This window comes from Rhyacophila brunnea, unplaced genomic scaffold (assembly GCF_057557595.1).
Source record: "Rhyacophila brunnea isolate RB1 unplaced genomic scaffold, BYU_Rbru_1.0 scaffold_8, whole genome shotgun sequence".
NCBI classification, from domain to species: Eukaryota; Metazoa; Arthropoda; class Insecta; order Trichoptera; family Rhyacophilidae; genus Rhyacophila; species Rhyacophila brunnea.
The window spans coordinates 25,899,719-25,925,990 of record NW_028233350.1 but is presented as its reverse complement, the minus strand read 5'-3'; the positions used below and the strand labels follow the sequence as shown (position 1 = coordinate 25,925,990).

Sequence of the window (26,272 nt, the reverse complement as noted above, 5' to 3'; positions counted from 1 at the left end):
TTTTCTATTGGTTGTGATATACTCTCTCAGTTAGTGTTTTTCTAAAATTATATAATGGTAAATTATGAATAGTTGAAGTGTTTATTAAAAACCCTAATAACACAATCAATAATTAGAATTTAAAATCAAATTATATCAAATACCTTCAGTCGATAGTAGTAGGTAATTTACGACATCGCCCATTGAAATTGACATTTTTAAATACAACATTACATGAATGGAATTATTACAATAATATATAGTATTATTGAAAATAGTGTAGGTACATGAGTAGAATGCGGTCTTTATTTTTAATAAATCAACATATTAGGTATATGAACAGTGTATATACCTAACTATAATCTATTTGTTTAATTAAATTGCTACGCACAAAAAATACAGTAGGTGGCGATAGTAAAGTTTGAATTAATATAAATTACCATGTGTTTCCAAATCAAAATTATAATATTCAAATAAAGCTATTTATTTACTTTGAGATATTAAGATTTATACCGTTCTAAAGAAACTAATAAGACGTAATGTTCCTTATTATTTATTTTCATTGAGTGAAGTAGTGAACAATGTGAAATAATATTCAAATTTCTTCCGGACAAATTGTATAAATAAGATTTGATTATATATTATTTGTCTTAATAATATTCTTATTTTGCAATCATCATTTTTAATTAATTTCGAACAATATCAGGAAGAAGTGTTAGCATAACAAAAACAATTAAGGGGTAATTATTTAATATAGGTATACCTTTGTTATTATTATTTATAACCTCACTAAAACGAATATTAAAGTGACCGGTGGTAACATGCACGCTACGGACTGCATCTTTTATACTATTTTTAATGTATATAGGACATATACAGACGCATTGTAGTGTGCGTCGAATAAATTCTCGTACCGGACTATGGAGTTCAGAATGCTACAAATGTTACCGAGAACAGGTTGTACGCCGCCTATTAATTAACGAACTGCGCATCGCAGCTTCTGTCGATAATTCCCACAGTTTATCGTGTGCGCGTAGCCTTAATACAACTAGATTTATAGACAATAGTACAGAACAATATCAACTAATACAATATGGAATAGTACAGAATATGCAAAAAATCCCGTTGGGTGTGTCTTTTAATACTATAGAACGGATGAATAATCCATTCTCCCAGAAGCACTTAACATCGAAAGAGCCGAAGGATGACGACGCGGCAAGAGACCACGACGTTGCTGGCTGAGTGGAGTAGAAAATGACCTCTGGACTCTTGGTGTATCTAACTGTTTATCTAATGCAGGTGAAAGGAACTAAATAGTAAATAAGACCACGGCCATACCAGGGAATAACGGCTACATTTTAGAAGATGATAAATACAGGAAAAATATATTAAATAGATAATATAATATGTGAGAAGTTTGATATTTCAAACACCACAAGATAAGCAAAATAGTCCTTTAGAGAATATCGAAGAATCGCAAGAGACAAGAAAATGTAAATGAGTCAGAGATACACTTTTCGGAAAAGCTCCCGCTTCTTCGGGCCAAGCGAAAAAAGTTTAAAGTAAATTTGCATCGAAGTAGCTAGCTGTCGATGCAGTTTGTTGCACACACACATTGCGACTGGTGAGCGCCCCTTTGCCGATCCAAAGATAAACAAAATTTGCGAGAAGTGCATACAAAAACATACGCAGATGGCGCGCTGGAAGAACGTGTCGTATTATGCGTTTCGCCAATGCCGATCGGTGGAACACTGGAATATCTAAGCGGAGAATATTATGTTGATTTTTGAAATATTTATTTTAAATTTGTAACAATAATTCACATGACTGTATGACAATGTTAGAAGGTTTCCTTACTATTTTTAATTGTGTCAAAGCACCACGGAAATATGGGTCATATGGGTCTGAGATATGGTCAACCTCGATTATCCGCACTAATTATTACGAATAAAAAGGTAGTGATACTTGGATATGGAAATTTTACAATTAGAGCGTGTCTTTTTCTTTGATTCATAGGAAACTAATGTTTTTAATTAAATCCCGATAATCAAAGTCCGGATATTCAAAGATATATATTTAATAAACAAATAATACTATCGAACGAAGGTACTTGGTGGAATTAGAATTTAAATTGATTGTGAACGCGTCGGTTTATAGTGTGCATGTGAGGCATGGCCCCCACAAGGGGGGGGGGGTGACAGTGCTCTAGCCTAGGGTCCCGGGCTCAGGGGGGGCCAGGCGTGGCGGGTAGATCAGATATTTAAGATAAGCACACATCACAAATTTGCTCTAATAGTAGGTAAAAAAAGTCGCCCGCGGTGCTATTTTACAAAAGCGGATTTTACATTTAAAAAATGAGGTTGCGATTTGATTGTTTTGTGTTCATACTTGACAAGTACATAATTGAAGTAGATGTGTTAAAACTACGTGAAATCCCTAAAAATAAACCGAAGCCCCTTACTTTTACCTCTAACATAATTTTAAAACGCTTCTGTTATTTAATTAGTTATTTAATAGTACATTTCTTTATATTATGTCTTTTCATTATGTAACTACCTTTTATAAAAAATTCTATTAAATAAAAGATTTTTCAATGCATATAAGAAAATATGTTCAGGATATATGTGTACATATATATTAATATTAGTGATACTAAAGAAATAATTAAAAGATCAAAAAATCCATAAAATCTGATACGTTGTTCAAGACGTGTTTATTTGCTACAATATTAGTGACACAGTCAGTAAAAAATACCAAATTGCGAAATTTTCATGAGACATCGCTCATACTTCCTAAAAACAAAACAAAAATCTTAAAAATACCTATGCGCTACCTACTTGACATGATTTGATACCGTTGTTTACCTAAAATAACGAAAAAAGGGGCAATTATTTTAATTGCGCACTGCGGCTTTCTTTTGTATTCGATGCGGAATTAAAAACATGCTAAAAACTGTCATCAATAATTATTATTACATTCGGCGTGACGTCGACGCAAATATACTACAACGGTGAATTTTAATCAAAAAGTAATTACTTAGGTGACCACAGCAAATCGAAAACTATATTCCAGGCACATTCGCTTCACTCCCTTCCGCCACAGATGAAATATTAACATAATACTGTTCTCATTCCATTCCAAGACTCTTCCAATAACATGTAATTAGAAAATGTACGTATGTTAACTTTAATACGTAAGCCTTGTATAATTTTGAAATCAAAAATTTACATAGCAGTACACTGTAAATAAAATAAATGCTGCATAAATATAAGTAACAGAATCTAACTCTAACTTATAAGTAAAAGAATTAACGATGATCATTGTTAATAGGAGAATTAAATTATATCATGTTATAATGTTATTTTAACATTGATTTTTAATCATCATTTAATTGAAAATGTCAGTCAATGAAGAAACTGGTCGTCTGTTAAAAAATATTAATTAATTGTGGAAAAAGTATAGAAAAATAATTCATAACTTCCACAATAACATTTGTACTTAATTATTTTTTTAGTTGTCTTTCATATTAGTAAAACGTTATGACAACCGTTTATCATGCACGGGATAAAAGGTTTTCTATTTGAGTAGGTATATTAAATTCTTTCAAATGTCCATGTTATATTTAATAATAAATGTGTATATTAATAAACTATTTTTTTAAAAAAAGAAGAAAAATATATTAATAAACAAGCCATAGACTTGATCAAAACAATTATAAGTGTCAACCTCTCGTAAAAAAAATAAACAAATATTATGTTTATTTTGTGTACGTCCACACAATTAATTTTAGAAGTATACAGTCAGTGGCTAATAATTTACTAGGCGATTATTAAGAGCCCTATTTTAAAAATTATAACAAATACACATTATATTATCAGTAACAGACTAACAGAGGCATCTAAACGTTGTTTAATAGTTGTGCTTGTCAAATATCAGTAGACAGTAGACGACAAGCACCGTGTCATGCACCTCAATGTGGGCCGCGCTTAATAACCCATAGGTACGTAAATTTTTGTTCAAAAATATTGTTCTGTATAGAATAAAACGTAACATCTACCGGGAAATTATTATAACAGGTTCGAGAATTTAGTTTTTCTAGTCAATGGCTTTTCATTATCAGCTTTCAAATATATAATTTTTATTAAAATTGAGATAATTTCAGAAGTATTTTCTACAGCGTTAAACCATATTTATAATTTTAGATATTTTTTTACAACTCCTTGTAATAATAATATGTAATCAAAAAATAATATGTAATAATAATATGTAATCAAATCAAAAGCCTTGTAATAATATGTATTACATATGCATAAGTCCGATAAAACCACTATTCAAACTCGAAGCGTGAACCCTTTATTTAAAAGGTTGACTGTACGGGTGTTCATATTATTCAATACAAGAAAGATTCGAGCCCCCAGGCTGTGGGTGGGCAGTCGGCCTATAATTAAAGGGAATCAACAAAATGGATAACATCTATATGCAGTGTAATTTTGCAATCGAACACCATATTTGGCTTTGCAGCGTTAATGCAAGTATTGCGATCGTTGAAGATTACATTTAAGTTCCTTATAGTAATGTATAATTTTTTTGAACTAAATTTAAAATAACACACCTTTTAAAAAACTCAGTGTGTTGTAATATATTAGAAAAAAAAGTTAAACCGAGTGAGACTCGATCTCACGTCTTTCACTTTCTGGTCTGGTCTGCTCTAAGTGCTTTTGATTTTAAGTTATCGTAGCTATGTAGTAAAAATTCAGTTGTGCGTTCGTCATTGATGAATGTGCTTAGTGCATGAAGATGCCCAAAGGTAAAACCAGGGACCAATAAAATTTAATTAAATGGAAAAGTAGTTATACATTTTAAATCTATTAGATTACAAATATTACATATAATACAGGACACAGGTAGCTATTAAGCCACGTTTACAGAATCGAAAAACATTTTTGTCCTACGTTTAAAAACACTGTCTTAGATAATATTATTAAACTTCAGAGTTTAAAATAGATACCTAAAAGTTTTTTTTTAATTTAATTCAGCAGTAAATGATTTATGATGCCTTGAATGGCGACTTACCAATACTTTAATTTCAAGTTCCTCGAATCAATTGAAATTTAATTAACTCAATGCTGGAACGCAAAGTTCTGAAGCTTTGAGCGGTAAGCTGTCTCAAAAATATGGCCATCGGTTGATTCAGCTCTTGTCTTTGAGATTGTAATTAAAAATATGTCACGGTCATTGAAGACTCATTTCCATTTAAGTTAACCGAAAATTCAGTACTTTTTAACCTTACAAGAGACGATATATAACAAAATATACCAATACGATCCCCGAAAAAAATACTGGAAAGTTATTATGGGATTTTTAAAAACTTTATTCAACATCGATTTAGAATTGACCATCTCAATAGATTATTTTGACTAGGCAAACTAATTAATAATCACATAATTCGGACACTAAATGAAAAACACATAACTGGATACTTATTTTAATCTGAAAACGACTTTTTTTGTATATATAATATATAGGTTTACAATTAATTTTACAGATGCTCCGAAAATACAAATCAACAATCTCAATGGCTTTTTTTACTAGGTATTTACTAAATATACAAACTTATGTATAACTACGTAATTTAATGTACAAACGGTTTTTTTCAGCTATTCGCTGTATGTATGCAATTCATTTTTCAGGTGCTCAAAAGTGTTAAAAAATACGAACTACAAGTGATTTCCAAATAATAATTTCAAAAAAAAATACATGGATACTGTCGATATGCTGTGCATTTATATTTAATTTTGGGTGTATCAAGCAAGTCACTCATATCATTTAAGTCAAGACTCAAGATATGTGCAATAAGCTAGTACTGATATATGTGATGACGTAATCGTAATGGTTTATTATTGTTTTATTAATTTTTTCTTACTTTTGTGATCATGCTCGTTAGGTACACTGATGTACATGACGTATCCATAGACAACTCATTTCCATTATTTTTGTGTTCTGTCTTTATGTGTGTAAGTAATATTTAATATACTTGCTGTATAGAACAAATCTTGGCCATGTTAAAGGTGACGTATACTAATTGTTGTTATTTCTTTATTCATATTCATTAAAATTATGTTAAAAGGTTTTTAAAAAAATAATTAAGACTATATTAATTACTAGAGTTAAAAACATGACAATACAGTAAAATATTCTGTTGTGTACACACTGGAGTTGGCAACATCATAACAAAGCCATTTCGTTTTTGATTCGCCTATTAAAACATTTTATATTAAATAAATAATTATGTATATTAATTATGAGAGTATCAACTTGATATCTCTATTTGTGTATTTTATACTTGAGATATAAATATCTTTGATATAACGATATCATATTATTTTACTATTTATTTCTCTCAAATGCTCAGTAACTCAAACTAATATATTATAACGCACCCCCAGACCTACACTGACGTAAGTCAAAATCAGCCATTTTCCAGGAGAGCCGAAACAAACTTTTTGAACCATGTTTATGGTACTTACTTGATTTAATGTCTAGTGGCTTTACAATGTCCATTTTTTTGCAGAATTGGAAAAAATATATCTCTCTAGTAGCATTCATTTAAGAGTATCATAGTTACTGGAGTGTTCTTCTTGATATTTGACTCAATTTAATTAAAATAACACTGGAGTTATGGGTATATCTCGTTAAATATTTTTTAAGAGATACGCCAGTGTTCTCCTGAGATAAAGAAAATTAAATGTAACTGAACTGCATTCATGACTCAAAACATCAAAATTCAGACTTAGGTCAGTGTAGGTCTGGGCGTGCGATAATCATAAATAGATAACAATATAATATTAAAGCTTAGTACCTACTTATTTAGTATTCACTCGCCAGGAACGTTATAATTTCATTATATATTATTAAATATAATAACTAGGTACCTACGTAAAAATACTTATCACGGGAAACATGGTCGATAAAATTTAATAACTTTGATTTTTTATTACGAAAATTACAAAATTCAATGCAATCAATTTGAATATTTCCCATCCGAAATTTGGGAAAGTTATAAATTAAGATTATAAAAAAGAAGCCTTCAGTGGAAAGCCGCGGTATGAGCCTAGATAAAAATATGAGTTGTCCCTAATCATATTAGGAAATTGTAAAAGCCCCAGCCGAGAGAGAGACCAAAAAATCTGATAATCATATAACACAAAAGATAAAGAAAAAAACGATAATTCACTTTTATTCACAAGTTTCGTCGTGGGGGAGGTGGGGGTTAATATTGAATCTGAGACGATAAAATTATATTACACTTTGTAAGTTAGGCCGCAAATTTATAAAGACGTGCCGCAAAAAAAGGAATGTAAAAAAAAGAATTCGAGTGTATTTTTTATTCACTTAGACAATATCGTCATCCTCGCTCTGGTGTGGACAGATAATATCGCACATTTTGAAATATTGCGTTTGAAAATACTTACAAGACCAGTTTAACTATATTTTTGTATATTAATTATTCATCAAAAATGAAGAATAAATAATAATCATATTACAAGGTGAAAAATGATGTCTCAATATCAAATATGTAAGGAAGTGTTATATGAAAACAAATACAATAGTTATGATGTCACGATTTAATATCTGTATTGTCAATTCAGTGTTGCCAACCGTACTATGATTATAGTATTTGTACTATAATTTTGGTCCGCGTACTATGTACGGTATAAAAAAGGCATAGTACGCCCAAAATACAATAATTTTGAATATTGGAAAAAATATGTAAAACGTACAAAAATTTCGATATTTACGTTCAATGAATTGGTGCAAAGTACTATAATTCCGCAATATAAGAAGATTTGGAGAACTTGAAAAAAAATCGCTCGAAAAACGTAAAAGAATCTATTGACTGGTTTACAATGAAATTTCTTGAATTCTTTGGTAAGCATTTTTGGTCGGAAGAGATACCTAAATAAAAAGAGGTCTCGGAGTTTCTCAAATTTTACGTTATATTTTTCTGAGAAACAAAAAACCTATACATTTTCAACAGTGATGACAACGGGTACTATGTTTTTTCCCCAAACACTATAATTTTGGAGGCTCTGTACTATAATTCCATTTTAAAAAGATGGCAGCACTGATTGTCATAATAATATACACTAATAAAAACACTTATAACATCATATTGTATTGAAAAAACAATATCATTACTTTAATGGTATTATTTTAATCATAATTATATTATATGATAAGTGCTTTATTATACGATAAGTGTTATTATATAAAGTGTAATTATTAATTATTATTAAAACATGCATGACTTTATAATTCATGATAATGATAAAGACTTACGCCAATAAATATTAGTTATATTTAAAAGTACTGTCGGTAAATACATATCTATACTTATATAAAAAAAATGTATTATTCATTGTATACATAATTAGTAAGTTTTGTATTTATTAATCTCTCCAAAAAACAGTATTATGACGTAATAGCGATTGGTTAATGCAGTATAATAAACATAATAATATTACATTAGCATATAAGTATAAAACGATCAAAGTAATAGAATAATATAGTGAATTTGATGGGTAAGCAACAGTAAAGATGAATTCGTAAAAATAATTAATATAATATAATATTATATACCTAACCAAATATTAAATAATTTAAGACAAATAGATTATATTAAATTATGCTTCTAATTAGGTTGACCACAGAATATACAACATCATGAAATATCACTTTCATACTGTGATTGAGTATCACGAAGACTGCAGAGTAAAATTGGTGGGAACAGGGAAAATTACATATCGATAGAAATAATAATTCTGAAAGGTACTGTTATACCTACCATTTATTGGACCGCTGATTATATGACATGTGCAATCGGAAAAATGGAAAAGTCTATAAAATTAAATGAATGTGTATATAATATAATGTGTAAACGAGACTAATTGAATTAATGCCACATAATTAGTAAATTTTACATAAAAACATTTTTAAATTCTCATAAAAAAATATCAAACTGAATCGATTCTTATATCTTGTGACTGATAATATTAGACTTGTCTTTTTTAACTTTCTTTAGAAAGAATAAAATTGATTCTGATACAATAAAAATGGTATCTATTGATGGGATTGAACTGATAACAGAACAAAATCAGTTAAAACTTGTTCGACGTTACAAAACTGCACAAAAGGGGAATATGTACTCGTATCATACATTCAATATGTATGTATACGCAGAGAATGTTTTATTTGAATTGATAATTTTATTACATGAAAGCTTCCCGTGATTTATATTCGTCTACTTGGCCAAAAATAACAACAAAGGATTGTTGAAATTGTGTATGGGAGTACAATTGAAACGTTCCCCGATAGGTAAGATCGTCATCTCCCGCGACGCGAAAATGTTTTCAACTGAGCAATGGGGGAGATTCCATATTTTCGCGGTGGCAGGTACAAATTTTGCGGCGAATGTTCTTGGAGGAAGTCGTTTTTGAAATGCAAACACAGCTGACAAAATGAGATAAGAGGAGTCGAACGAGAAGTATCGCGAAGTGGGGGGAGGAATTGTGAAGAGAAAGTGCCTCGGGGTGGGTACACGCAAGACAGGTGGTGCCCGCCACCCTTCGATATCGAGACGTCACGGTGAAAATTTTGGCATTAATTAAATAAAAAAAATAATTTCCAGATCACGGCCGGAAATTTCCCCGCTCATTGAATGACTTGAAAGTTCTTTTGGAATCGCGATTTTATACAATATTTATATTTTCTCAATAATGCTGCGTTGTCATGTTAACATTAAATGTCTGTAAAATTAATCTTACCATAATATTTAAGTATAATATAACTAATATTAAGCACAAAACTTCACTGCATAGTTTATGGAACATTATTGTGCATTGTGAAGTGGTATTGTGAAGCATAATTATTATATTTTGAAAGATTAGTGCCGGAAAGGAAGCTGAGAGTAGACTGCTCATGAGCATGAAATTTTAAAGAGCAAAATATAAGTGAAGGTTGCCGACTACACTGTATGCGATATCCAGGGTTCAACCACTAAAACTTTTGTGAGAATCAGAATAATTAATATGCTGAAAAAAATGTTTCAACGTGAAATACCTAGTTGAATAAATTATTTTTTATTCTAGGAATGATTCGCCAAATTTGAGAATGTAAAATTCTTTATTGAGCATACATAATTTGAAAACATCTCAAATATATTATGTAAGCCTACAAGAAAAAATCGGTTCTTGTCTGTTTATTGGAAGCTAGCGGTAAATAAATTTTGGAAATACCCGATATACCGGATTATTTGTTGGTTAGGTTAGGTTATGTTATCATTTTTCAATTCATCCGCTATTCAATCGGGAATGAAAATTACAAACTTGTACCAAAAACTCTTTTAAAAAGAAAATACGACACCTTTCGGGGTTCGAACCCGCATCCACCGGATACGCGCTCAATTAGTACGTTGACGTGATTCCAGTCACGCTGAGCGTCGTATTTTTTAAAAGATTTTCTAGTAGATATACCCACATACTATTTATATCAGATATATCATATCTGATGTGTTTTTAAATTATATACATGAAAATATTAATAGTTTGTTTCAAATTATCGATTCCAATTGAAAATACTTGATAATAATAGTATCTAATATGTAATAATCTTATAGCTGTTGCATGTGCCCCATATTTAAAATAAATAAGCGTACAAATAGAGTTTATAAAAGTACTTATTTGAAATTAGAAATTATGTTGAAACATACGTTTGACAAAATTGACATCTTTCACCTATGATATGTCCAATCACGGCGTTTGATGACGTTTAACGCATATGTAATTTCGTATTCCCGTATATGACGTGTAAGTATAATATTTGTGTATATTTAACCCACTTGTATAGTTTGAAATCATCATAGACGGATACGGATTTATAATCGAATGATTAAACTGCTTTTGAATGACTCCGCATATATATAGCAGCCAACCATTAAAATGACAAATAATATAATAAAAAAACAACATTAAGTAACTGTAATGTTTAAATGTCAAGTTAATGATGTTTATATTGGTATAAAGGTGATTAATCTGTATATTTAGTTACTAGGTATCTCAAAATTACACGTTATAGGTAAAAACATTCGAATCATTACTAACCCGTTTTGGTTTACACTTTAAGTGTTTCTCAACCTTATTTCTGCCAAGCACCACTTCAAAAATCTCTATGCCCCGCCCCCTTATCAATATTTTACAGTAGGTACTTGACTAATTATGAAAAAAAATGAATTGCTTCAAATGAAAAATGCACACAGGCAATACTATTTTTAATTTAACTTTATTAAATTTGTATAATTACGTTACATGTACAACTCGGAAGAAAATTAGTGCGATCCTTGTGCTATGCTTCGTCTTCAAAATGATTTTCAAGGTGACATTTTTGCCCTCCAAAACATTCAAATTGCCCCCCCCCGGTGGGGCGTACGCCCCACGTTGGGAATCACTGGTTTACAGTATTATGCGCGTAAACTACAGTAAAACTGTCATTCAACCAGCTTATGATTTACACGGAAAATATTAAATCTATTTAATTTGTAATATTTTATCTGACAGTACATAATATGTGTATGCATTATGCCGGGTCCACATTGGCAACATGTCGCCGGCAACCTCGTTAAATTTTACGATAAGTATGATAATTATCGTAAAATTTAACGAGGTTGCCGGCGACATGTTGCCAGTGTGGACCCGGCATTAAATTACTGCACATCGCTAGAAATACGCGCGTGTTTCTTCAATAATATGTCAATTGGCCAGTTTTCTTGCCAGTGATCGGACGTGTCAATAAAATTCAACTCAATTTGCGACCTGCTCAATATAAATAAATAAAAGTAATATTATTTTTTCATTAAAACAGACACTTCAGTAATTTTGATTTTAATATTTCACTAAAGTGCTTGATAATTTAAAAAAAAAACACCATTCTAAATAAACACGTGATAACGGATAGCTATACTACAAGTCAATAATATGTATGTATTTTTTATCAAAATTAAGTAATAAGAATACAAATTCAATTTGGTTCTATAATTCGATCATATATTATAAATATTAGGCACATCCTCAAAAGATTACTTAACAAAAGTTTTCTTAGTGGGCCTGGCTGTCCCGTAAATATTAATAATACTTCCATACACTTGATATCATGATTACCATCAGCCGTGGTCGATATACTGATGGATGAAGACTTCCCACGGCTCCCTCCACTCCCATCAGCCATAGTTTTTCATTACCATTTACATTCACCGAACTTAATTTATATATTTATATTGCATAACAAAGTATATAATATATAAAATAAAATTTGTTTTTGACACTTTGCTATTATCCCACCACATTCTTAGAAGTTTTGCTTTGCAATATTAATTCCTTAGGTAGATAATATGAAAAGTAAAATAATGTAGATTGTCTTAGACTTTCACAGTTGGTTGTTATTGTAATTAGCTCATGATGGCAGCTGAAACACTAAATGCAATACAATTTTCTTATTGCTAAAAAAATATATTCGTATATTGGTTCATAGTTTGATTAAAATTATAAATAATGGAGATTTTATAATTTTTTTATGTTTTAGTTATTTTGAAATGGCTGAATACGGATTTATGAAACAAGTTCCTGGATTTGCCACTAAGGCAATTCACGTTGGTCAGGAACCAGAAAATTGGAAGTCAGCCTGTGTGGTGCCACCTATTGTTACATCCATGACATTTAAACAAGATGGTCCTGGTGAACATCGCGTAAATATCATACCTTCCCGCTTTCATTGAATTATTGTATCAAAAATATGTAGCCATTTGAAAAATCTGCAAAAGAATTTTTGATTTACTTTATAACCAGAGATTTAAAATTCGGCAAATAGATACTAATGCGATGATCATTTATTGTATCAATATTTAGAGACAGCCATATGCAACAATTTTGGGGCTACTAGAATGTAAAGATGATATTGATCGGACTATCAGTAATTATTGAAACATTTTCAAAAAACACGGTTTTACATTATATTATAGTCCAAATTAAATCTTTAATCGCCAAACATTTATTAGAAAAATACATACGTAAAGAAGCCGTTGTATTATGATATTGTGTTATAATTTATAATATTCAATATTATTGTCATGTAATGGTAAAAAACGACATTTTCATGTATACTGCTGAAAGGGGTGAGTTTATTTTAAGAGACTTTTTTCGTGAGAATGATTGTGAGTCATTCACCCGATCCATCAGTGACTTAATAAATGGGACAATACAATATTAATTACTTATTATAGTCACCACAGCATAGCTTGTCACTATCCGACAGTGAATATCATTGTCGCTTCCTTCCACGGATTGTTTGACATAACATATCATTTTAAAGTATGTATAGTATTTTAATACCCACGGTGGCCGCGCGGCTTAAGCGTTGGACTATAACGCCGTGGGTCCCAGGTACGAATCCTGGGTCTGGCAAGTACACATATTGTTTTTCAATTTGTCAGGGTATGGACCTAATAGGTTGAGCAAGTGGCTGACATCCATTTCTCGTAAAAAACAAAATCTGTTAATACAAACCTCTACTCTGTAGAGGCCTATATGATCCTATTAGGATCGGACACGGTCGAAAGAAAAGAATATTTATAGATGCTCACTTCGTGAATGAGAGATATAACATTCGTTTTGGCAAGTGACATCTTATTAAAATTGGACTAGGTCTAGATCTGTAATAGTAAAATAAATAATAAATAAGTAATAATAGTAAATGTCAAATTCAGTAAAAATAATTGAAAATGCACCTGAAAAATATTCTTAACTGTTTAGGGATTCGAATACAGCAGGGCAGGAAATCCCACACGAAAAGTCTTGGAGGAATGTTTGGCTTCACTAGATAATGCCAAGTATGGACTCTGTTTCGCGTCAGGATTGGGTGCGACGACTTGCATCGCATCTTTGCTGAGTCAAGGTGATCATATTATATGCGGGGATGATTTGTATGGTGGTACCAACAGACTTTTCAGGTAAGCTATAATTTATTAGATAATTAACTCATGTGGCGAGGGATGGAGGATGTAAATATTTTAAAATTCACAAAATGAAAACCACAGTCAGCAATACAAAATTCCAGTGTCAATAGATATATAGTTTCACCGAGAGTGATACCAGGAAAGTATCAATACATGTCCAACTAGCAAGATGCAGTTCTCAATGACTTGCTCAGTGATTTGTATTTCTCCGCTCTCACTCAATGAAAATAGATTATCCTTACTTTTGCGTGCTACGCGTACATCGGTATGTCTGCAGCGTATATGATTTAGAGTAGACTAAATATATATTTGCGGAGGACTGGGTACGTATGTGAGTTCTTCCCCCAAATTCCTACCTACTATCCACGGCTTATTCTTAGAGTAATCGTTTCTTTGAATCAGCTCCTCATCTGCCACCCGGAAATATTATCTTGATTTTAACAGGCATACGGGTTAAGAGATCATAATATCAGTGTGAAGCGGGAGTTTGGAATTTTAGAAAAGTTTTTTATACCTTTGGTGGAAGGATGCTAACGAGAGTCACAATAGGGGGTACAATAGCGTTTGGTTAGATTGTTGACGTCTATATAGTATCTAGATACAATTATTTATTCACGGATCAAGAGGTTTTTAGATCATTTTATTAAATTAAAAGAGACTATCGGCCCTTTACAGTAGAGTATTACAACCTAAGTAGAAAATTATCGCGTTGAACATTATTTAATTTCGGATCGCTGGCAATCGGAGAACGAAAGTCGAGCTGTGAACACGTCAATTTGTTTTGTGATGGCGTTGGGGGAATTAATTCTTAAATCGTCTAAAGATGACTAAAAAACGTTACCCATTTACTTGAAAAAGAAAACATGTCAATGAATATTTATTATTATTATTACTAATAGAACAAAAAACATTACATTAAAAGGACGCGTGTTGAATTTTTATGACAAATAATGTTTTGTTCTGCACGCGTCGTTTGCACAATCTTCGCGTCGCGTAGTCACGATCGTTTTAGACCATGCCCCAGCTGAAGTATAGCCTTAACACGCTGTAATACTGTAGTATAATAATGATAATTAATAATATTTTTTGTATACAATAGAAGGTGACAATCTTTACACATAAACTATTGAAGATGCTATTTCTAAACAGCAAATCCGCAATCAGACTGGTTTGGAAACAAAGAATATAATATTATCAGTGTAACATTGTGCGGTCATTTACAGGTCAAAATAATAACAAAACAACTCGTTATATAATATCGAAATACCGAGAGTGCTCTCGTGGCCTTGTAGGTATATATACTACACGTATATTGATTAAATAGATGTGACATTTAGAATTTATTATTATATTATGTGTATCGTATTGTCAGTATTCAAACTCGATATTATCTAGCAAGATGACTAATCGGTTATCGGGTATTTATATGAATATTATAAAACAATTACTCCATAATAAGATATCTTATCTAAATAATAAATATATTTTTTTTTAGAAAAGTGGTGACAAAAATGGGAATCGAAGTATCATTTGTGGATCTAACAGAACTACACAATATTAAGAAGGTTTTAACACCAAAGACAAAGGTTTTTATGTTATTATTTTATATTAAATATAATATTATTATGTGTATAATATTATAAAATTACTTATATTTTATTTTCGTGGTACTTTTACAGATGGTTTGGTTAGAGTCTCCCACAAACCCCCTGCTAAAAGTGACAGACATAGCGGCGGTTGCTGGTCTTTTGAAGGACAGGAAAGACACGTTTTTGGTTGTGGATAATACTTTTTTGACATCATATTTTCAAAGGCCATTGGACTTAGGCGCCGATATTGTTATGTATTCTCTTACAAAATATATGAACGGTCACTCTGATGTTATCATGGGTGGTGCAGTGACTAATAGCGATGATCTACATGAGAGATTGCGATTTTTGCAAATTGGTAATAAAATAATAATTAGTATATAAGCTTAGTAATAGATGGAGCGATGGAGAAGCTGGTGTACCCACCTCTAAAACCGTAAGTACGTAGTCGAATCATGCGTCTGGCATATGTTACAATATATTGATTTTACAATGTGTGTTTGATTCAGAGCAAAGATGATATGAGTTGAGCAAATGTCTGATAAACGATTCCCAGTAAAAACGTCCGTTAATATAAACTTTACCACGTGTTAGACTCATAATATATTCGACATATGAGGGAAAAATGGTAATTTAATACTGTTTTTGTACTACAGTTTTTCGTAAAGCGGTGAATGTGACCAAGGTTTGTTTTGAACTCTCGAATATTATAAGCCCACTAAAAAACTTTTAATTTCATAAATGAGTAGTATAGAATCAAAAGCACATAAAACTAACCACGATTTAATATTTGTAAGTTAACATAAAAAATAATTTTCATGCAAAGTAGAAAATCGCTTTTACGATATTTCTTTTTACGGTGTAAAATACATATACAGCGTATTAATAATGAATGGATAAAATAGAATGTTATTCATTGATATATTTGGATATTGAATTACTGACAGTAGGAATATACACAATTCAAATAACGAATTTGGAAATATTTATGTACTTGAATATTCTGTTTGCATAGTGAATTTTATTTACAGCAATGGGAGTTGTGCCGAGTCCGTTCGACTGCTATCAAGTAAACAGAGGCCTTAAAACTCTTGCAATTAGAATGAACCAGCACATGAAGTCATCAATAGAAATTGCCAAATACTTGGAGAATCACAATATGGTTGATAAGGTCATACATCCAGGTAATTCGAATTATTAACATATCAACTTTTTTTTCAGTGACACTGTTTAATAATATACCTACATAACTCTCAATAAAAACATTGAACAAATCCGACAGCTCCACGATGCCTGGTAACCCAGAAAAATACGAATATATTATAGTTCTCTCTAGAATATAATATACCTAATGTAAGTACCTACTACATGTTTTAACGTTCAACAGTTAGGATTGAAAACAGCACATCAAATCTCATTTTCAACACATCAGTAAATTTCTAGTTAACACGTCAAGTAGAATAAAATATAGTAATAAGATCCGACGTACGTTCAGTCATGTTGTTAGAATAATATCTTCTTCTTTCACATATACGACGCAAGGGAACGAAATAGTATTTTAATTACCTTTAAGTACCTGATATAGATCAACAGTAGTTCTAATATCTAATGCTAGGGATCAATATCGGGAAGACTGTAATACTCAATGACATTAATATGGACGAAACATCTGGGAATAAAAATGACACTCACTTTTTTGTCGGGTCTGCCGAACGGTTCGGTTCGAACGGATTCGCTCAAATGAAGATGACACTAGAAACACTATTCTAACGGCATTAAAATAAAGGTGATATTGCTATAAATTCCCGATGCGTGATATCGCATAATGGAAATTACGTGACGTCTACCTATACATGTGCGAATATCGCTGTGCGTGAATTTAATTGCTAGCTACTGTATTGAGTGTGTTGTCCATTAATAATGTCATTGGTAATACTAGACCTGTATCTGGAGACAGAAATGCCAGTATGCACCCCATAATACATTTTTAATGCAAGTTATCAACATATTAATTTCAAATATGATATCACATAAATTTGAAAACATTGAATGAAACCAAACCTAATACTTCTTGGCACCATATCACCCTGTGTTTGTTACATTTATAAAGCCCACCGAGTAGTTTAATATTCTTTAAAAAGATTCATTAATTTTCGTGTCATGCTTGTATTCAATGTTTATATGGATACCTAAATTTTTGTTAAATTTAATAACATAAAGGGCCGGTCCGATTGACATTATTATTACATAAATGAATCATATGAAAAATAAAATTACACTAAGCGGCATATAATGTCTGTCAAAGTCGTCTCATTCTATAGTGATAACATCATAAACAAATAAATACAGATAAAAATAGTGGAAAATGAACTCTATTTACATTGTAATGAGTGTAAATTTTCAAATTTCGTTATTTATTATACAACATAGCCCAACGTTAGATTGTGTAAATACATAAAATGAAGTCTACTTACCTCTATTAGTCTATTAAAATAGGTACGAAAAATTCTTACAGATTAGACCAAATATCGACCAAATTGCAAATATTTCCACAGGATTACCATCGCATCCTCAACATGAACTGTCTAAGAAGCAGTGCTATGGTCATTCCGGCATGCTCTCCATCGTCATCAAGGGCGGAAAGAAAGAATCGAGCGAATTCTTGAAGGCGCTGAAAGTGTTCACCCTAGGTGGCAGTCTCGGAGGACATGGGAGCCTGGCGTCACTACCGTAAGGACAATACAATAAATATATTATATATTTATTAATTCCTAACCATTTTTTGTTCAATGAAGTCTTAACATGTTTTTATGTCACGAGTACTTGCTCATGCCACATCCTGAAGCGAGCCCCCAGGCCACGATATTTGACGGGTCCCCCAATCTATTGCTAAAGTTAAGGGCAGTGTAGTGTTCTACAATAGTGTTCCCAAAATGGCATTCTGTGGAATTCCAGGCTTCCATGTAAAATAAAGGGTATTCCGTTTTTTTTACGAAATATTTGGTATTTTTAAATAAATCCACTTGAATTGTCGCCACTCGGTATCAAATTATGAACCACTGATCGCGACCCGATTTTGTGATAGCAAAATAATATGCAATCTTTCGCCATACTGTATAAATAGTAATTTTGATTAGTCAGGAAATACGCTAAAAGCCTAAAAATAATAAGTATAAAATAAAAATCGACTTGTGAAATAGTTCTGCAAATATAAACCTTTTCAAGTACAATATAACTATGAATAGAATATCTAATCAACCAAAGCTTACGATTGGCTTTATTGCTTTATTAATAGGTCACGCAAAAAAATATTATTTCAAGCTTTTGAAAATGAAAGTAGCGGAACTGCAGTTGGAAATCACTATATTATATAGAGATATACAAATTATTTTTTTTTGTACAAAATGCAATGATTTATATTCAAACTATGGATCGATCAGATGTTTTAAGCTTGAGTCTATCCCGTCTAATATAATAATTTGATAAACAATATTATGTAGTATTCTATTTAATAGTTTAATCAAATTCATTTTATCTTTTACTTATTACATTTTTGTATGTTAGGCAGAAACTTATTTATGAGACCTATGGGTTTTATATTGGTTTACATTACTATTAATTTACGAGTAGTTAATGTGCAATGAACAAAGAATTTCCTCAGACTTGGTATATTTTCTGTTTTTTTTAATCACGTACTTATTTAATCAGTTGTTTAATTTAATATATTTTTATTTTACACAGAACAATAATGACTCACGCATCGGTACCAGTAGAGCAAAAATTGGCATTGGGAATTTCCGATTCATTGGTGCGACTTTCTGTGGGTTTGGAAGATACTCAGGATCTGATCGACGACCTTACTCAGGCACTACAGATTGCAGCCAAAGTTTGAGCACAATATAAAATCTATAAAAGATACAATATCCTATGTCCGAGTCCTGTTTTTTTATTAAATTACTACCTAAATGAATTGAGATGAATAAAATAAATTAAAATATAAAGGTATATTTATGTATTATATAGGGCTGTTTAATGAATTCTGAATTTATATAAAATGGTTACGACAATATATCACTAAAAGCTTACTTAAAAATATATAAGTACCTATATAAATACATAATAGTATAACTATGAGAACTTGTTAGAGGCCCGCAGCAGCTGTCAAGTTTAACGTCATTTGATAAAATCAGATTTTAGAATTTCCAAAGCGTTACCACCATGTGTCATGCTCCGTCACTTCAGTAAGACCGAAATATACTTTTAAAGAGAAACTGTCCAGAAGCATCACGACTGAGATAAAAGAAAAACATCAACTACGTATACTAGAATACACTCAACGTACTAAAGTTTTATGTTTTTGACCATTGACAGCGTTATGATGCTACCTCCCATTCCCAGAAATTATATTATGTTGTATTGATAAGTAGTATAAACTCACACGTGTGTTTTAACTTTCAATATGTCATAATATAAATTAGACTTTAACACTATTATGACAACTTAATAATAACGATGCTTTAATAATATTACGCTCTCTCTCACATAATATATAAGGTATAATGAATAAACTTGTGTATCAGCTACTATTAACCACAATCACTGCTAACCTTTTAATTACCACATTTAAATATATCTAATGGCCAACGACCCCAAACGCGCCAGTCGCGGTGTTAGCACTAAATGAGTTTTAAGAGAAGCGTTCTCCCATTCTTCGATCGCATAGTAAAAAGAGATCGGAGAAGTGATATCTGGTGGCGTCAAAAAGAGTCAGTTACGACAGTGTACACCTTCTAGATGTAGCGACATCATCAAGAAAGCGATTGAATTAACAATGCCTGAAGCAAGAAAATCAGAACATGATCGTTCCGAGCAGAAGGAGATTATTGGCAATACCCATTGGCAATGTTAGTGATTGCCATTCTAAGTAAATCAAGGAATGGATATTATGAAGAAATATATAAAGTTGAAAAGAAAATTAAATATTTATTAAAAAACAAATATTTTCGTTCTCTATCTCATGTTATTATTGCAAATTATTTTATGGTTATGTTTAACATTTAAATGTATTTTAATAAATTCTTTCTAATGTATCAAAAATACATTTGAATAATTCATAGTTTTCGTTTTAACTTTAAATCCTTTTTATTTAGATGCATCAAATTTATATAATTTCAAATTCCGTATTTAAGTATTAGTATTTTTATTCAATGCATGTTCCATGCTTAAATCTTGTATGTCTAATCGTGGGAAACGTCGAAGATATATGAAATATTTTTCACTGGTTACTACGAATGTATACAAAAGTTATATATTGAATATTTCGTGATACGGCCAAACCAATCGATTAAATACATACATTGATCTGTTAGGCGAGATAAGTTTAAATAAGCTTTACCAATTTAGTTTACCAACATTTCTAGTCACTTCGCTCAAATGGATGTGCGTGTTTCGTTGAAATTCATATTAAGTGTTATTTTATTGGAATTTTAATTTAATCTTTATAATAAAGCAAGGTGAACGATAACTAGAGTCACAGGCATGAAATCATGCTAGTGTAAAATTAAACTTGTCCTACAAAACGTTCTTGCTTTATACTATATTGATTCTATGAAGGTGGTTTTACCGGCGTTTATTTCTGCTGAATCATGTATCATCAACACCATCTGTTGGGTGAATGACTAAAATAGGTTTCAAAAAAGTTCTGTAACAGGTAACTAGTATAACATTTTTAAATTACATAATTTGAAATCTTTTATGATGTTTAATAGGCGTCAAATTGATAAGTCAAAAAAATACCACGAAGTATCAGATTTAATATGAAATGCCATGAGCTGCGGTGTTACATTAATGTCTTTATAAAATCTAGTATGTATGTATTTATAATACAACATATAACCTTCAAATTTTATCAACCAATGTAATTTCTTATAAAGATTCAATTTACCATCATAAATTTTAATAAAATTCATAAAATATATCTATAAGCGAATTGGAAAAATAAATAAATTTAAATTTTCAGGAAAGCTAAAAACCGCTTCGTGTGTGAACTTCTACATACATATGATAAGGTTAACTAATTCAATTGGTTGCGAAAACACGCATATGTGCATTATATTTCATTTACTGCTGGCAGTATGTATTGTTATTTATTGTCGTGCAAACTGCAGGACCGTATGCATGGATCAAAAAAGTTTAACGGCATCAAATTAAAATTTTATTTATTTTACATAAGTATAGTGAACGTTACAAATTATTAATTTAAGACGTTCATAACATGACATTTAGAGACAAAATAGTATTATTATAAAAAAAGAAATACTTTATCAGTATTGTTATTAAATAGTAGAAAAGTGTAAATACAAAAAATATAATTATTAGGCTTCTGATTTTTCACTTGTGCGACATGTGCGCGTGCGCGGTAGAGCGGTCGCAAAATAAACGAACTGCATCGCGCATCACATAAAACACGCAACGCGTCCCACTAACATTAATAAAATTGAAAGATGAGATTTGGGCGACAATCAGCTTTTTCGTGTTTAAACAGTAATTATTGTCGCGATAATTTTATTTACACGCTATTCCTGGATGTGAATCCATACACGTGTACAAGCACTCACTAGTATGGTCAATTTTGTTTTTTATTTTTAAAATTTTGCATATTTTCTTTTGCAAAGAAATGTAAAAAAAATCACGCCAATTCTATCCTGTCGACGAAAAACGATGTTTTAAAGTATTATAATTCGGTTTTCACAGATCATAGTGTTTACCTTTTTACACATTTCAATGATATTATTATATTATTTTGATGCTATTATAAACGATAATCTTTCATATTTATAATCATCACGTCATGTACACGTATTTAGCTTAAATCTATATTAACTCAAAACTTATAAATTTTACCTCAAGAAAGGATATACCTACCTAACCGGGGTGGAAATATTGAAGGCGTACATGATTTATTCACATACTAATTAGCTTTCATGTATATTTGATATCATCTCAAATGAATAATTTGGACAATCTGAAAGTGCATGGTACAACTGTACATGTCACACGGATATCCTGTTCACGATAGTTGTAGAGAGATACACTAAAGACGAAGTTGTCATTATTATATTTTATAACCATGAAAGTTAATATATACAAATTTACTTCATTGGTGTATTCACTTCAAAATATATGCCACCCATTACCATACGGTGATGCTACAATAGCGATCTACGCACTGTCAATGGCGCTTGTTATAGTTAGATAACCATAGGGTGAAGTAATTGCATAGTATAAATGGGGACTTTGATATACATAGCGCAATCGGTGTCTATTTAAATTACAGCGTTATCATTATTTTATTTGTTTTTTTTTTACAAAATTATGTTTTATTATGATGATGTGAACGTCATGAATTAATAATTTTCAATGTTCATTCAACTAATTAAATGAATTAAAATATTTTATAATATTTCGGTGTAAAGAAAACAATAATTGTTTTTAATTAGTAAGTTAATATTAATAATATGATATATAATTATTACAGTATGTATTACAATTACATAAATGGGGTTATCAAATAAGAGATATATTTTTTTTAAGTTGCTCTAAAGCCCAATCAGCAAATATTTGACCCATGAAATGATCATTCGGCTTCAGTTTTTGTGTTTTACTTTACTTACTTAACTTTACTGTGTTTTAAACGCTTTCAAATGTAATTCTTTATGAAGATTCCATGTAGTGCCGTAAGAATATTCAAGTTCTTCAGAACTACGTGTAATTGATTGTTATGGATTTTCATTCACACTTCATTCACATTCACAACTCATAGCATCGATATTTTCAGCAGTACGTTCACGTTTTTGACGGGTTGGATTCTTAATATCACAAACATTACCGTTTGACGTCGACTTTTCCAATTAAATGACGTCGTAAGTCGATTATTTTAACTATACATTTCACGTAATGCCCGAAACGTAGCTCAAATAGATTTGTATATGCTGTACTCAATGACATTATTAATGGATGACGCACTCAATACAGTAGCTAGCAAGTAAATTCGCGCATTCGCATGTATAGGTAGACGTCACGCAATTTCCATTATGCGATATCACGCATCGGGAATTTATAGCAATATGACCTTTATTGTAATGGCGTTAGAGCAGTGTTTCTAATATCAATTTTCATTTGAGCGAACCCGTTCGAACCGAACCATTCGGCAGACCCAACAAAAAGCATCAGGAATTTATAGCAATATCACCTTTATTGTAATGGCGTTAGAGCAGATTATGCCATTTGGCAGACCCGACAATAAAGTGGGTGTCATTTTTTTTCTAGATGATTCGTTCATATTAATGTCATTGGCTGTACTACTGTGTATCTTTCCATGATAATTTGCCAAACAACACTGAATAAAAATATCAATTATTTTGGGAATTAGAAAAAAATATAGTTACTACGACGTTTTAAAAATCTATAGTACTAATTTGACAATCCCATATTACGTTTTCCCCTATCCTCCTCCTTTATATATCTATATTAATTTACGTTTATCGATTTTTATTATTCAGTCAATCACCTGTACCTACTAAAATAACCATAGACAAAATTGTCTAAATGATCACCGCTTAAAAAAAACGAGTAGCTCTTAGCGTGTACAAAAAATGCCATTAGATCTGTATCATTAGTACATTACCTTCGTTTTAATAATATAACTACTGGTCGATTAGAATCTACTGAAAAGGTAATAATGAATTAAGTGACACTTGACAGCGAGACTCACGCTATAGTACCTACCTTTATTTTGAATACCTACATAGTATGTCGAAATCACTTACATTTATAATCTACTTACTATTTCATAATCAGCTTGGAACAATTTCCTGCTATAAGAAGGTCTCTAGAAGCTAATTCTATTTTTATCGATACTGTACATTGCATTACCATGACGTACTTCAGCTGATGCATGGTCTAAAAAGATCGTGACTACGCGACGCGCAGATTGTGCAAACGACGCGTGACGAACAAAACATAATTTATCATAAAAACTCAACATGCGTACATTTAATGTTATGTTTATTGTAATATTAGTAATCATAATAATATATTCATTGACATGTTTTCTTTGTAGAGTAAATGCGTAACGTTTTTAGTCATCTTTACACGATTTAAGGATATATTTCTCCGACGCCATCACAAAACAAATTGACGTGCCCACAGCTCGACTATCGCTCTCCGATTGGCAACGAGTTTGCCGTTTCACTGTTCCAGAACTAAATTATTCCTATGAATGCAGCGGCGTCTGGGTCTCTTAGAGATATTTTCAATAAAATAAAACAATCTAATAAAAATAATATATCATTATAATCAACTTGACTCCATCTACTGCTGGATGAAAATCTATCTAAGCTAATTCCATTCCTCTTGACTACGCATACTGCGTTGCCACGTACTTGACAGATTGAAATATTTTATGAATTCCGAGGACTCTAAATGTAACCGTCGGACGTATTTATTTATCATTTGGCTACCATCTGATGACAAGAGTTTATCAGTAGTTATTGTCATTTTTTTCAGATGGATCCTGCCAATTATTTATTTATGATTTTTTTTTCCAAACTCGATTATACTTCATACATTTGTTTGTTTCCCTATTCAAGTATTGTATTGTATGTCTTTACACGTGATATACGACAACAGATATATGTCTTTCCATATAATGATGCACTACTCTGACTTTATAAACATTTCTTTTACATAGGATTTAAGGTTCACTTGAATATTATTGTTATTGTGTAAAGTACACACTAGTCACGAGTTAAATACTTTACAATTTAGAAACAGATGACTTTTTTTAATTAATTTACCATTTATAAAGAATCACAGAAGAACTTGGCAGTATGTGGGAACATACATACGTCATATTGTTCAATAATAAATCAAAGAAATAAAAGCATACTATATTGCCATACTACCTATAATGTATAATAATATGTATTTACTATTTTTTTTATTCAACGAATAATTGTTAAAATTTGAGAACACAACATTGTTCATTGAATATACATAATTTACATACCTACATATTTAAAGAAAAATCTTGCTGTGAATATTGACTGGGTTCCGATCAATGACATTAATATGGACGAATCATCTGGAAAAGAAAATGCACTCACTTTCTTGTCGGGTCTGCCGAATGGCATAATCTGTTCTTACGCCATTACAATAAAGGTGATATTGCTATAAATTCCTGATACTTTTTGTTGGGTCTGCCGAATGGTTCAGTTCGAACGGGTTCGCTCAAATGAACATTGACATTAGAAACACTGCTCTAACGCCACTACAATAAAGGTCATATTGCTATAAATTCCCGACGCGTGATACCGCATAATGGAAATTGCGTGACGTCTACCTATACATGCGAATGCGCGAATTTACTTGCTAGCTACTGTATTGAGTGCATCGTCCATTAATAATGTCATTGGTTCCGATATATGCAGGTTTGAGTTTTGAGCTGTTTCAAATTATATTTATATATTTACGTATTTTAATGCTCTTCATTTGTTTTCTGATCAATATAAGTTGGAGCTGATAGTAGGTTTGTAGAAATTTAGAAGTGTAGGTATTGAAGAATCAACAAAGATATATACAA

General features: G+C 31.1%; 2 protein-coding genes across 5 annotated transcripts in view; one reads left to right on the top strand and one right to left on the bottom strand.

The window, feature by feature from the left end:
* Positions 1-26,272, bottom strand: part of Ten-m (teneurin transmembrane protein Ten-m) — an 800,533-nt gene that overhangs the window by 516,301 nt on the left and 257,960 nt on the right. The gene's annotated exons all lie outside the window — the stretch shown is intronic.
* On the top strand, positions 11,786-19,740 carry LOC147064079 (cystathionine gamma-lyase-like). Of its 2 annotated transcripts, XM_085958798.1 has the most exons (8): positions 11,786-12,010; positions 12,613-12,775; positions 13,839-14,035; positions 15,537-15,627; positions 15,721-15,988; positions 16,662-16,814; positions 18,186-18,360; positions 19,372-19,740. In XM_085958798.1, exons 2-8 carry the CDS (start codon positions 12,623-12,625, stop codon positions 19,520-19,522), a joined length of 1,188 nt encoding a protein of 395 aa, XP_085814924.1. In that variant the 5' UTR covers positions 11,786-12,010; positions 12,613-12,622; the 3' UTR covers positions 19,523-19,740. The 2 variants fall into 2 exon arrangements, with proteins under 2 accessions (XP_085814924.1, XP_085814925.1); XM_085958799.1 differs by lacking the exon at positions 16,662-16,814 and having other exon boundaries at positions 19,372-19,660.